The 13,917-nt window shown below is 42.4% G+C and overlaps 1 protein-coding gene and 1 long non-coding RNA gene across 3 annotated transcripts in view; one reads left to right on the top strand and one right to left on the bottom strand.

Annotated features, from left to right (window-relative positions):
- Positions 1-3,571: 3,571 nt before the first annotated feature.
- Positions 3,572-5,811, bottom strand: LOC118549178 (uncharacterized). Its single transcript, XR_004923958.2, has 2 exons — positions 5,241-5,811; positions 3,572-3,766 (listed from the first exon to the last, which is right to left on the bottom strand). It is a non-coding gene; the product is annotated as an uncharacterized LOC118549178 (long non-coding RNA).
- A 147-nt stretch (positions 5,812-5,958) lies between these two features.
- Positions 5,959-13,917, top strand: part of INTS4 (integrator complex subunit 4) — a 117,244-nt gene continuing 109,285 nt past the window's right edge. Inside the window, exons 1-2 of one of the 2 annotated variants that reach the window (XM_036113411.2) lie at positions 5,959-6,194; positions 11,162-11,356. In XM_036113411.2, coding sequence (XP_035969304.1) covers positions 6,141-6,194; positions 11,162-11,356 — 249 coding nt within the window. In that variant the 5' untranslated portion in view covers positions 5,959-6,140. The remainder of the gene's footprint in view (positions 6,195-11,161; positions 11,357-13,917) is intronic. The other variant, XM_036113402.2, reaches the window with a different exon arrangement.

Here is a 13,917-nt window from a genome sequence, read left to right as displayed (position 1 = left end):
TCTCTCTCTCTGTCAAATAAAAAAAAAAAAAAAAAAAAATCTTTAAAAAAAAAAAAAAATAAATAAATGGACACAATGATACAACCTGAAGATGTCAGTCAGCCTCTTTTTCCGGCTCCCCAGTGCTTGCTCAATGGAATCATGAAAAAGGTGGCCATGATAGCTATGCATGGGATCTACAGTATAGATTTCCTTTCACCAGAGCTGGTCTGGCTCCTGATGGATGTCCAACAGCAGACGCCAACACTGAGCCCCTGATACGGTATTATTTCTGTGGGATGGGGGGGGAGGGGGACTAGACACTTCTTAGTGATAGGTTGATTGCACTGCAGATCAGTTAGCTATACTACTCTGTAAGAAACTATTGGGAGTAATGCTGACATTTCTAAGCAAATGGCATTGACTGCTTTGTTTGAGGATATTTGCAAAACTGCTTAGGGGAGGGAGGAGATTTCCTCACTTAGAAAAATTTAAATAAATAATAGTCATAAAGATAATAAAGCTGGCATCACCCATCAATCCTGGAGGTATTTCAGGATGATTAAAAAAATGTCTCCCACTGGGGTGCCTGGGTGGCTCAGTCGGTTAAGCATCTGTCTCCAGCTCAGGTCATGATCCCAGGGTCCTGGCATTGAGCCCTGTGTCAGCAGGGAGTCTGTTTCTCCCTCACCCCCTGCTCATGTGCTCTCTCTTTCTCTCTCTCAAATAAATAAATAAATAAAATCTTTATTTAAAAAAAAATGTCTCCACTGGGTTGGAAGGCAGATTTGTTTCCTGACCAGTATAATAAAGTCTCTCTCCAGAGGGCAGGTTTGCTAGCATTCCTTTTTTGAGACTGAGGGTTTCCTAAACTCAGTGTTCTTCATCTGTGTTCCAGATCTATTGTGCATTGCATTTACCTGCATCACCTACATTGTGCTTGGGGGGGGGGGGCAAAGGGAACCAATGAAAACATGAAGTTCATGCTGCCTGCTAGGCTGTGAACAATAAGCTATCTATGCTGAATCTATGGAAGTATGGCAAATCTACATCTTAGGGACTGTCTGACCACATGACAACTTTCTGATTCCCAAACTTAATGCCTTAAGGCTATAATCATTACTTATTTCTCACAAAACTACAGATTGGGCAATTCTTCTGGTATTGGTTGGGCTCCTTCATGTGTCTATGGTCAGATGGTGGATCAGCTGGGGTAGGCTGGTCTAAGATGGCCTCAGCTGGGTCAACTTGACTTGTTCCATCTGGTCACCCAATATCCAGCAGACTAGGTTGGAATTATTCTCATGGCAATGGTAGCGTTCCAAAATCAAACAAAAGGTCTGGAGAATGTGTCTGTAGAAGGACCTGAGGCCTAGGTCGAAAACTGTCACACTGTCACTTCTGCCTCTTTCTATTGGCTAGTCACAAAACCAGCCCAATTGAAAGGATGGAGACAGAGATTCCATCTCCTAATGGAAGCAGCTTCAAAGCTGCATTTCAAGGGGCATACATACAGAGAGGGGGAGTATCGGGTCATTTTTGCAATCATTCTACCACACACTGGATCCTTTCCATCAGGGAAGGAGCGGTGATTTATCTCACAGGAATAGATACATATTCCAGATTCATATTTGGCTTTCCTACTGCTATAGACTGGATTTGTATGTCCCCACCACCACTCCCCCACCCCGCCCCAAATTCATGTGTTGAAATCCTAACCCTCAAAGTCATGGTTAATACAAAGTCAAGGTGGGGCCTTTGTGAGGTAACTAGGTCATGAGGTAGAATCCTAATGAATGGGATTAGTGTCCTTATGAAAGAGACCCTAGAGAGTTCCCTTGCCTCTTCTGCCATGTTGAGGACCCAGTAAGAAGACAGCTGTCTATGAACTAGGAAGTGAGCCCTCTCCTGACAGTATATCTCTGCACCTTGATCTTGGACTTCCCAGCCTCCAGAACTGTGAGAAATAAATTCCTTTTGTTTATAAGCCACTTGGTCTATAGTATTCTTTTATAGTAGCTTAATATGTATCTATCTACCTACCTACCTACCTACCTACCTATCTTCTATGGTTCTGTTTCCCTGGAGAACCCTGACTAATAAACCTAACTGCAATGTTTTTCTCAGCCCTGCTATGCATGGATACCTTATGCATTTTCATGGTATTTCATACATTGCTTTGGGCTAAGGAGCTTATTTTTAAAAATATTTATTTATTTTTAGAGAGAGCATGCATGTGCGTGTACGAATGGGGGGAGGGGCAGAGGGAGAGCATCCTGAGGCTGACTCCATTCTGAGGGTGGAGTCCCACGTGGGGCTCAGTCTCATGACCCTGAGATCATGACCTGAGCCAAAATCAAGAGTCGGACGCTTAATTGACTGAGTCACCCAGGCAACCCCTAAGGAGCTTATGTTATGATGAAAGAATTATAGCAAAGAAACTCTTGGTTTTGCTAGGTACCCCATCACCCAGAGGTAGCTGCTATGATAAAAACAGTGTATGACCTTTGGCAGACTCACTTATGGGGCTAGCCAAGAGATAACACATTGTGAGTTTGGGGTGCTGTTTTACAGATTTGTGGTATATATCTTTTACCAATAGCTAAAATATAGTACTGTTGCTCCCACAGTTAGAATACATAGGTCTGGGGATTAGGGGGAGGAGGTAGGAGTGGTTCTTGTCATTTTTACACCTAATAATTCATTTATGAATTCTTGTGTTCAGAGGGTTTGGAGTATTTAGTCCCCAAGGGAGGAACAGTTCCACTAAAGAACACTGTCATTGTTCCATTACATTATAGCATGTAATGAGACTGCCCCCTGGTCATTTGGAGCTCTTTTTGCTGAGCCAACAGGCAGAGAAGGTGTTATTATACCAGTCTGAGTGAGTAACCCCAATTTCCAAGGGGAAATTGGGTTGCTGTTATACAATGGGGACAGGGAAGACTCTGTTTGAAGCTCAAGGGATTCACTGGGGTGCCTCATTCTATCCCGATGTACAATAATGAAGGTCAAATGAAAATACCACCAATTCAATAAAGACAGTTTTTCATTTCAACATTAAAGAATGTGGAATGTTCTTGTTTGTATACCAGTCCGGCCCCAGTTTCTCCCTGTATGCAGTTTACTTTCAATATAAACTGAATTTTTTCTTTCATTTTAAAAAATTTGAGAGAGTGCGTGAGAGAGCACAGATGGGAAGAGGGGGGCAGAGGGAGAGGGACAAGCAGACTCCCTGCTGAGCAGGGAGCCCAACTTGGGGCACGATCCCAGGACCCTGAGAGCCAAAGGCAGATACTTAACCAACTGAGCATGCACCCCATGAATTTTCTTTCATTTTCTAAGTGTACCAAACTTCCTGCAGCCATATGTAATAATAGCAATGTTAGAATTTTTTTTTTTAAAGATTTTATTTATTTATTTGACAGAGAGAGACACAGTGAGAGAGGGAACACAAGCAGGGGGAGTGGGAGAGGGAGACGCAGGCTTCCTGCTGAGCAGGGAGCCCGATGTGGGGCTCGATCCCAGGACCCGGGGATCATGACCTGAGCCGAAGGCAGACGCTTAATGACTGAGCCACCCAGGCACCCCGCAATGTTAGTATTTTTTATAATTGATGCTTAGATGCACATTTAATGTCTCTGAAATCAGGATACATCTTAAGATTGCTCTTGGCCAATTGTTCATGTGTAGACTGGGTCATAGCAGTTCATGTCACCATCACTTCCCTTGAGCTCTGCATCTGTTGTCTTTGATTGCCATTTAATGAATCTTCAAAGAGATTACCCTGTAATTTGCATTGAAATGAAAAGTTTTAATGTGCGCAGAAAGACATGGAAACACAGCAGCAGTATGACGTAAGATACAAATCTGTGTGTAAGTAAGTTTAAAAGAGCTCTCTCACTAAATATACATAACAAATCTAAGCAGTAAGAAACCACTGGTTTTAATTTTAGGGGCTTTTTCTTAATTCTTAATTTCTCAATTCTCCTAATTTCTTAACTGTTTTCTTAATTTTTTTATATGTTACATAAAATAATGGTTTGTGTTACAATTGCTGGCAGCTTAGATCTGATAGGATGTGGTAATGATAGTAGCAGCTGCTAACATTTACCGAAGGCACTGTTTGTAAGTGCTTTTCATTTCACTCGACACATTTGTATATGTGGTAGTCTCTGTGATCTGGGATGCCTTTCTTTCTTTCTGGAAAATTCACTATTTTGGGGGCACCTGGGTGGCTCAATCAGTTAAGTGTCCTGCTCAATTTCTGTTCAGGTCATGATCTCAGGGTCTTGAGATCAAGCCACGTGTCTGCCTCCGCACTGGGCATGGAGACTGCTTGGGATTCTCTCCCTCTGCCCCTCCCCCCGTCCTCCCTCGCTCACACTCTAGCTCTCTCTCTCTCTCTCAAAAAAAAATCATCATTTTTTTTTTAAGATTTTATTTATTTATTTGAGAGAGAGAATGAGAGAGAGAGAGAGCACGAGAGGGGGGAGGGTCAGAGGGAGAAGCAGACTCCCTGCTGAGCAGGGAGCCTGATGCGGGACTCGATGCCGCGACTCTAGGATCATGACCTGAGCCGAAGGCAGTCGCTTAACCAACTGAGCCACCCAGGCACCCATCATCACTATTTTTAAAGCCAGAGCAAAAATCATTTCCTCTGCACTTCCATGAGGCATTGCAGGAATGGAAAACTTTTCTTCCCTTCTAGTTTCTTTGGCTGGTCTAATAATTAAATTGATAGAAGACAGGACAACAGGAAAAAACACAAATTTCATATGTATAGGAGCTCCAAAGACATGAGAGGCCCAAAGACAGGCAATTGAGGCTTATATGCCATCCTGAGCTCGGGAAAAGAGGAAGAGGTCTAATGCTTCCCAAAGCAGAGAAAGACAATTCACAGAAAGATAACAACAAATGTTTGGTGAACAAATGTTTGCCGTACTATGCAGATTAAGTCTTTCTGATAAAACATTACCTTTGGTATTAGTGTTCTTTTAGGAAGTTAAGGGGAAGGTAAACAGCTCTTCCTTAGTCTATTGCACCTTGTCTTCAGCTAGAAATAATCCACATACCAAAATGGCATATTTTGTGGTCATTATTCTGCACCCCCCCATCCTGAGGAAGTTAGTAGGTTTGAATCACATTCCTGTTATCCAAGGATACTTGACCTTGATTACGTTTGGGTGTCTCTTCCCAGTTACATGGTAGGACTTAAGGTAAAGACCATTTTTATGTGTTTTGGGGTCTTCTGTACGTACCACATCCCGCATTAACGCTTTTGAAGTAAGTTAACGAACAGCTGAAGTTTAATGAAGGAGGTAAAACTCGGCCTCGGGTTTCACTAACACGACTAATACACTTTAGTCTGCCCAATGTTTCTGCATTATTTCATTCCATTGTCACTACATCTTGGTCAGGTTAGGTGTGAGCACATTTGCAGTTGAGGCTCTTTGTTCATTAAGTGCCAGCAGCAGTCTGAAACTTTGGTGCTTGACTCTTGACCTCAGGATTCCTTCCCCTCTCCGTAACTATCAGTGGAAGGATTGATTCCTTTAAGATAGGTAGATTTCAAACAACTGGCATGAGAGAGGAGGAAAAAGAATCCCGTGCCAGGAGAGGGGTGGCACACAGCTAAACCGAAAAGAGAGCTGAAAAAAGCTACAAGCAGCAAATGTGAACAACCAAGGACGACGGGAACGCCAGCGGGGCCTCTCTCCCTATCTCTGGAGCGAAAAGCCTCCCGCAGATCCAGGTTTTGCCTCTAGCTCTGGATCGTCCCGCCTCTACCCTTTGCCCTGTACTTCCTCCCTTCCTCCGCTCTGCTCCGCGGCCAGGCTCCCGACCACTCTGAGACCACCAGCGAACTCCCGAAGGCTCCCATTGGCTCATCTACCCCTTCAGTCCAGTCTCCTCCCGCCAGAGGCCCCGCCCCCTCGCTCTGCGCCCTCATTTTGGTTCCGCCGGCGCACGAGGCGTAGGCGGACAAATTCGGCTGCACCGCGGCAGGGCCGTCGAGCAGCAGGAAGAGGCCTCTCTTTCTCGGAACCCCACTGCCTTGTGGGATTGTGGCGAGTTCCTCAGGCCTAGACAAGTTTTCCGGATTCCTCCGCCCCGCCTCCCTCGTTGAGTACGGAAGCTGAGAGGGTCCGCGGGCAGTCATGGCGGCGCACCTGAAGAAGCGGGTGTACGAGGAATTCACTAAGGTGGTTCAGGTAATTTACGGAAGGAAAGGTCCCTGGACCAGTCCGGGGCGGGGAAGGTTATCCACGCTCCAGACACTTTGCCAAAACAGGCGCTGCAAACCTGGGTTGAGTGCCGACTACTTTGATAGGCTCTCCGAAACTACACATAAGTGGGCGTGTACGTTTGCAGCTGCTGTAGTCGTCATTATTAATATGTGCAGTCTGACACTTAATAAAATTATTAGAACAGCACTTTAGAATTTACGAAGATGTCTTATCCGTTCTCTCAGTTTATTCGGGTTCCATTAGCACCTTCGTTCTACAGATGTGGCTCGAAAGCTTCTGGAGGGACACGAGGATTCAGAGCCAATTTCTGGTAGAGCCCCTCCCACCTCCCGTTACAAAAAAAGCGCCCAGGGACAAGTTGGTTGTATGCAAAACTGTGAGGGTTTGGAAGAGGAGTCTGTAGAAATCCTCAATACCCAGCCAAAGCAGGTGAGGGTCACAGGCTGCGGGGCAGAAGTTTCCATTGTGAACAGCTTACCTAGGAAGTAGGGCAGTATTTTCCTCCTTTGAAGTTAAGGACAGGTGGTCCGAGCCCCTGTTAGAGCAGTGATTGATTCTCCATGTGTCTCCTCATAGATGTTGCTAAAGTAGAGGTTGATCCCAAGTTATCTCGTGTGTCCCGCTTCTCAGACTTTTTATGCAAATCACCTGGTGATCTTGTTAAAATGTAGATTATACTCTGTGGGGTGGAGGAGGTGAGGCAGTAATCTGCATTTCTAACAAGCCCCCAGTTGATGCTAGTAGATCAAAAGCATCTTTAGATCCGAAGAGTACCCCTAGATCCTTAGACTTCTAGTGTAGCAGGATTTAGACCATCCAGCAGGGAATTCCTTAAACATTTCATTCATTCCTTCAACAAGAGTTTGTTAAGTGAATGATTACTGTGTATCAGGTATAGTGAAAGGTGTTGAGCTACAAAGTCCAATAACACATTAGAGTCTCTTTCCTTTAGGAGCTCACAAGCTAGTGGGAGAGACAGAAAAGCATACCTGTGATTATAATACAGAGAGATGATTGTATTGACAAATCAAGTTTTTCTTCCTCTTTTCACTTATTTCTGTTTTGTGGACACATCTTTGTAGCATATTCCCACTGACTGTAGGGAAGTTAGTCTGCTTTTGTTTTGTTAAAATAACTTTGAGATTTAAACTTGACACTTTTGTTGCTCCATTTTATGTGAAATTAGTTTTCTTGAACTTTTGGAATGAGTCAAGATTTAGGAAGGTTTTTCTTTTTAAGATTTTTTTTATTTTTAAATAATCTCTACACCCAACATGGGGCTCAAGCTCACAACCCTGAAATCAACAGTTGCATGTTGCACCGACTGAACCAGTCAGGGCCCCCTCACAAAAGATTTTCTAATTTCACAGAGCTGCTGCTTCTGGATTTGCTTTCTGGGTCTGTTTTCCCTGCCTGCCCACTTTTTTTTTTTTTTCTTTGTAATTGTGGTAAAATACATATATTACCATTTTAAACTTTTTTTTTTTTTTCTGGTTCAAGAGTGAGTGAGAGGCAGAGGGAGAGGGGAAGAGAGAATCTTTAGCAGGCTCCACGCTCTGCATGGAGCCCAATGCAGGGCTTGATCTCACCACCCTGAAATCGTGACCTGAGTGGAAACCATGACCTGAGCCGAAATCAAGAGTCGGATGCTTAACTGACTGAGCCACCCAGGGGCCCCCATTTTAAACATTTTTAAGTGTACAGTTCAGTGGCTTTCAGTACATTCACATTGTTGTGCTGTGTGATTTCCTTTCTTTCCATAGTTCTTTTGTTCCCACTTCCCAGGAGTACTCACCCTTCCTCCAGCATGTTGTGTGTTTACACTTCTCCAAACTCTTGTACCTGTTTTCTCTTTTACATGGAATGCATGTTATTTTCCCCTTTATTTTTGCTCTCACATTTTTGTTTGAAAACCCATCTAAAACCTCAGCAAGAGTTTCATCTCTTCCTCCCCTGCTTTCCATGGCTAGTACTCTGAACTCGTCTATTTGTACTTTCCACTCAATGTTATTAGTTGTTAATCTTAAAAATAGTTATTTTACCAGCCAAAATGTAATTATTTGGGAATAACAGAATGTGCAGTTCAGGACATGCAAGCCATGGCAAAACCACAGGCAAGTCCAACAAACAAAAGTCTTACTTTATGGAGAGGAAGGAGGAAGTTTTGAAGGGAAAGCCTAGGGTGATAGTTTCTCATTGGCTGAGTTGCAAGGGTGGTAGATTTCTTGTAGGAGATGCAATGTACATCTTTCCCTATTGGGGCCTGTAATTGATGATTCTTTCTTATTGATTTTTCTGTTGGGGTCTATAATCCACAGTTTTTTCCCTATTGTTGAGTGGCACTGTTCCCCCCCTCTAGCCTCCCCTTGTATCCTCCCTACTCAATTTTAGTGAGTTTTCTCTTTATTAATTTCACACAGTATACATATCTCCCTACCAGTCTGGACTCCTTAAGGACAGAGGTAATGCCTGGTTCATCTCCATGTCCTTTGTTACCTGTAGGAGACTCTGAGTTGTATGGAGGTCGCGGTTCTTGGATTCCTTACAAAGATTTATGTGAGGATCCAAGCTCAAATAAAGACAGAAAGAGTGTAGCAAGCACAAAGCAGTTTATTAAGAATAGTACACTCTCAAGAAGGGAGAGTGTGCAGGCCCAGAGGTGGCTACTGCCTTGGAACTAGGGGTGTCTTTTTGTGTTTGCATAGATTATGGGTCATAGCTAGGGTGGTCTCTTACTGAGGTTGTTTGCAGTCATCTAAGGGACTCTTCCTACCAGTTGGGAGGGGGAGTTTTTGGCCCTACCAGGTTCTTGCCAGAGCTGTCCTGGCCATCTTCCCCAACAGGAGCAGGGTGGTGGGGTGTGGGGGTGGGATTGAAACCACAATGTAAGTATATTACAGTGAAGCTATAGGTTACCCTCGGGCAGAGGTTGAAGAGGAGAGGCATGTTCTACATCAGTAGCTCTGGGTCTGTCAGCTCCAGGGTGTTGGAAGCCTTGCCAGGATATGTTAAGAGCCACAAAGTCAGGATGTTGTGTCCTCAGGCTTCCAATGTGTCACCTCTTTATCACCACCCTTGCCCCCAGCTCATGTCTCACTACTTACTCTGTCACCCCTGGATGACCATAGGTCCTGGCTCACTAAAATGTTACTGATGGTTGGCTGATAGCAGATATTGGTTTGTCTTCCCCCTTACATACTCTGTATGGAAGGAAATCTTTCTCAGGTTTTGACCTGATTGGAGCCCAAGTAACACAGAAGACTGAATTTGTGGAGAATAGGATGGGAATGGGTAAGGATTTTAAGAAAAGAGCTCATTTCTTCACTTCATTCTGCATGAACCATTACCTTAGAGTGGTGAAATGAGATCTTAGTGCTTCTGATCTTTTCCTCTGCTTTGAAGATGAGGAGGGAGAGAGAACTGGTATGTATTTAGTGTTTATTATGTCTTTGTACACATAAAGACGTTATACTTTAGACTTCTCAAATATCCATATGATATAGGTCTTGTATTCTCTTTTATAGAAGAGAGACTGGCCTCCTCTCACTAGTAAGTGGTTACTGAACCCAAATTCTCTGACTTCAAAACCCTCGGTCTCTTTATATCATGCCGTACTTTGTTCCTGACTAGAATAATCCTAATCTTTTCTCTGTAGAAATGTAAATTTGTAAAGAGGTGATTGCTCAGCATATCAAAATGATGCAGCAAATGTTAAGGAAAATTATTGATTACAACATTTGTCTTATTTATGATGCTCTCTGTACCTACCCACAGGGCCTGACTTAAGCCTTGGAGGGACAGGTTCCCTTTTACATGAACTTTTTGGCACCCATTATACATAACGAATGCATCTAGAAAGCTTCTAGTTACACGCCATCCTTGGGAGAATTGAGAAAATAGTTACTCAAATAATTTTGCATGTCCTGTAGTTCAGATGAGGATCGCCAGTTGAGAAAGACTGGTAGTAGTGTCATAATTCCCATTTTACAGCTGATGAACGTAAGAATTATGACTTACTTAGAACAGCAGAATTGGAATTCAGAGACAAGTCCTAATGCTGAATAATCACTCAGTAAACATTTGTTAACTGGCTACAGTTTGTGAGGTATTTGTATGTTTTATTTTATTTTTTACACTAACCATCCTTTTCATAAAGGCAGAATGGTTTGGGTAGTCATCTGGAGTCAGGAGAAGACTTTTTATTCAGTGTAAGCTACAGATAGTTCCCATCAGTTCCAGTTTTCTCATGAGGGAAGCTGAGCCTGGTGGGTCCCTCAGCACAGTCTGAACATATTTATATATGTTTAACGTATATACTTGAACATATTTACGTATGTTCCTATATATATATAATTGAGGTTTCTTTTAAGTAAAGAATGGAGCAGATCCTTTATGTGTCCTTTTAGCCCTAAAGCTACCATGGTCCTGAGAGATAGGCAGAACAAAATGTTAGTGGACCGGGCGCCTGGGTGGCTCAGTTGGTTAAGCAACTGCCTTCAGCTCAGGTCATGATCCTGGAGTCCCGGGATCGAGTCCCGCATCAGGCTCCCTGCTCAGCAGGGAGTCTGCTTTTCCCTCTGACCCTCCCCCCTCTCATGTGCTCTCTCTCTCATTCTCTCTCTCAAATAAATAAAATCTTAAAAAAAATAAAATAAAATAAAATCTTTAAAAAAAAATGTTAGTGGACCTACTTTACAGAGAAATTGAGACTTGGAGAAATGAAATGACTAGCCCACAGTGGTAGGAGATAGTGGGAAGCAAAATGGGGACTCCTTGGTCTCCACTCCAGTGTCCTTTTTCCAGTTCATAACACTGCTTTCCCTAAAGTTAGGTCTATTAGTTAAATACATTATTTGGTTTAAGGGAGTGAGGCAAAGTGAAATTTGCAGACCCTGTGTTTTCATGTGTTTTCTTTGCCTACTCCTTTGCAGCAACAACAGGAGGAAATTGCAACCAAGAAACTCCGACTGACAAAACCAAGTAAATCTGCAGCACTCCACATAGATCTGTGTAAAGCTACCTCCCCAGCAGATGCTTTGCAGTACCTACTCCAGTTTGCCAGGAAGCCTGTTGAAGCAGAAAGTGTGGAGGGAGTAGTCAGGATTCTCTTGGAACATTATTACAAGGTAAGAAGGTCTTGAGGACCTGATGGGAGTGTGTGTAAGAATTGTATCATGTCTACAGAATGGGTTAGTATTGCAAGATAAATAAGAAAGTGTTCATTCAGCAGTCTTTTATTGAGGGCCTTCCATGTGCCAGGCACTATGGATACAGAGATAAAAAAGATCCAAATCCTGTCCTCAGAAATATGCAGCATCTCTATGTGGATATAGAGAGTATCCATATAGTGTATACGGAGACAGATGTGAACACACTGCTGGGGGTAATGCTGCCTGTGTTACGTCACGTGCAGTGGGAGTACAAGGACGACTTCAGCCATGACCCTCTGTAACCAGATTTGTCTCTGAAATGTCGTCCTGTCATCCTGCTGTTACTGCCCTATTTCAAGGCCCTCATATCTAATTGCAATAGCCCCCTGTTTTAACTTTTTTTTTCCTTTGCATAGTGTCATTTCATTTTTTCATGTATTTTACTGGGCTAGAAAAAAACATCAATTTTTGATTGATTAAATACAGGAAATAGTTTAAACAGAAATGAAATTCACAAGATGTGTTTAGTTTTCAGTCTATAAGTAAGATCTGCAGTAAAAGTGAAGACATGATTTCCAAATATTTGAATCACAGATGAATCAAAGTTTTAAACTTAAGTATGAACATTTTTAAGCCTATAGAAAAGTTGAGACAGTACTATAATGATCTGCCAAATACCCATCTCTGGATTTAACACATAACGAATATCTTGCCAAATTTGCTCTGTTTGTTTTCCTTAAGTTTTTTTTTTTTTTTTTTTTAAGATTTTATTTATTTATTTGACAGAGAGAGATAGCTAGAGCAGGAACACAAGCAGGGGGAGTGGGAGAGGGAGAAGCAGGCTTCCTGCTGAGCAGGGAGCCCGATGTGGGACTCGATCCCAGGACCCTGGGATCATGACCTGAGCCGAAGGCAGACGCTTAACGACTGAGCCACCCAGGCGCCCTTTCCTTAAGTTTTTTTTAAAGTATCATCATATATTTCCCTAAATAGTTCAGTAAAGGACTTAAAAAAAAAAATAACCACATCAGATAAAACTAAATTTCCTTAATGTCCTCTAACAACTAGTCAATATTCAAATTTCTTTCATTTCCAAAATATCTTTTTATAGTTGATCTGTTCAAATCAGAATGCAAACACTATTCACACATGGCATTTGGTCTTTTAAAAATTTTTTTAACTGATTTTTTTTTTTTTAAGATTTTATTTATTTATTTGTCAGAGTGAAAGAGAGAGAGTGGCAGGCAGAAGGAGAGGGAGAAGCAGGCTCCCAGCTGAGCAGGAGTCCCTGGTCTTTTTTTAATCTAGAACAGTTTTTATTATTTTGGTGACGTTGACCTGATAGACTCAGTCAGTTGTTGATAAAACATCTTGTTTTTGGAATTTGTTTACTTCCTTGGGGGTTAATTTGCTCCTCTATCCCTTTTATTTACTAGAAATGGAAAGTTAGATATAAAGTACAGGCCTTGTTAGATTCAGGTTAAGCATATTTTTGAAATTTTTAAGAATATGTTATAGATGACGATTTGTATTTCATATTGGATCTTCAAGTGTTTCTTGCAAAAGCTCCTTTTTCTCTTCAGTCTCTTTTCTTTCTATAAACTATGTTTATTTAAATCTTTTATGTATGACATAAAGGGTCTTTTCCTTTACACATATAATGTTCTAGCTTAATCAGAAATGCTTACAGTTTTCCAAAGATTTTGTGGATTTTCAGAAATCCATGTCTTTTCACATGCTGTTCCCCCAGCCTAGAACCCCTCTGTCTTCCTCCCACTGCCCTGTGATCTGGTTTGCCACTTTCTCTGTCAAGCGTATTCCTTCCTCAGTGTCTTTCCACTTATGTTTCCTTCTGCCTAGAACACTTCCCTCAGATGTTCATATGTCTACTTCCCACACTTTGTTCAAGTCATAGCTCAAATGTCACTTTTTCATTAAGGCCTTTTTTTATCCCTGTATTTAAAATTGAAACTGCCTGTTCCACCCCAGAACCTCCTAGCTTCCTTCCTTTTGTTTTCTTCATAGCACTTACCATCTTCCCATATTCTTTTTTTTTTAAGATTTTATTTGTTTGAGAGAGAATGTGCACGTGCATGTGTGTGTGGGAGGAGGGGAAGAGGGAGCGAGTGAAAAATCCTCAAGCAGACTCTGTGCTAAGCGTGGACCACGACATGGGGCTTGATCTCACAACCCTGAGATCATGACCTGAGCCAAAGTCAAGAATCCGACTGAGCTACCCAGGCACCCCCCATCTTCTCGTATTTTATTTTATTTTATTTATTTTTATTTTTTTAAAGATTTTATTTATTTGACAGAGAGAGACACAGTGAGAGAGGGAACACAAGCAGGGGGAGTGGGAGAGGGAGAAGCAGGCTCCCCGAAGAGCAGGGAGCCCGATGTGGGGCTCGATCCCAGGACCCTGGGATCATGACCTGAGCTGAAGGCAGGCGCTTAGTGACTGAGCCACCCAGGCGCCCCTCTTCTCGTATTTTATATAATTTTCTCATTCTTTTGGTTCTTTATCTATTTCCCCATGC

The sequence above is a fragment of the Halichoerus grypus genome, chromosome 11 (assembly GCF_964656455.1).
Source record: "Halichoerus grypus chromosome 11, mHalGry1.hap1.1, whole genome shotgun sequence".
NCBI lineage: Eukaryota > Metazoa > Chordata > Mammalia > Carnivora > Phocidae > Halichoerus > Halichoerus grypus.
This window is presented reverse-complemented; position numbering and strand designations above follow the sequence as displayed.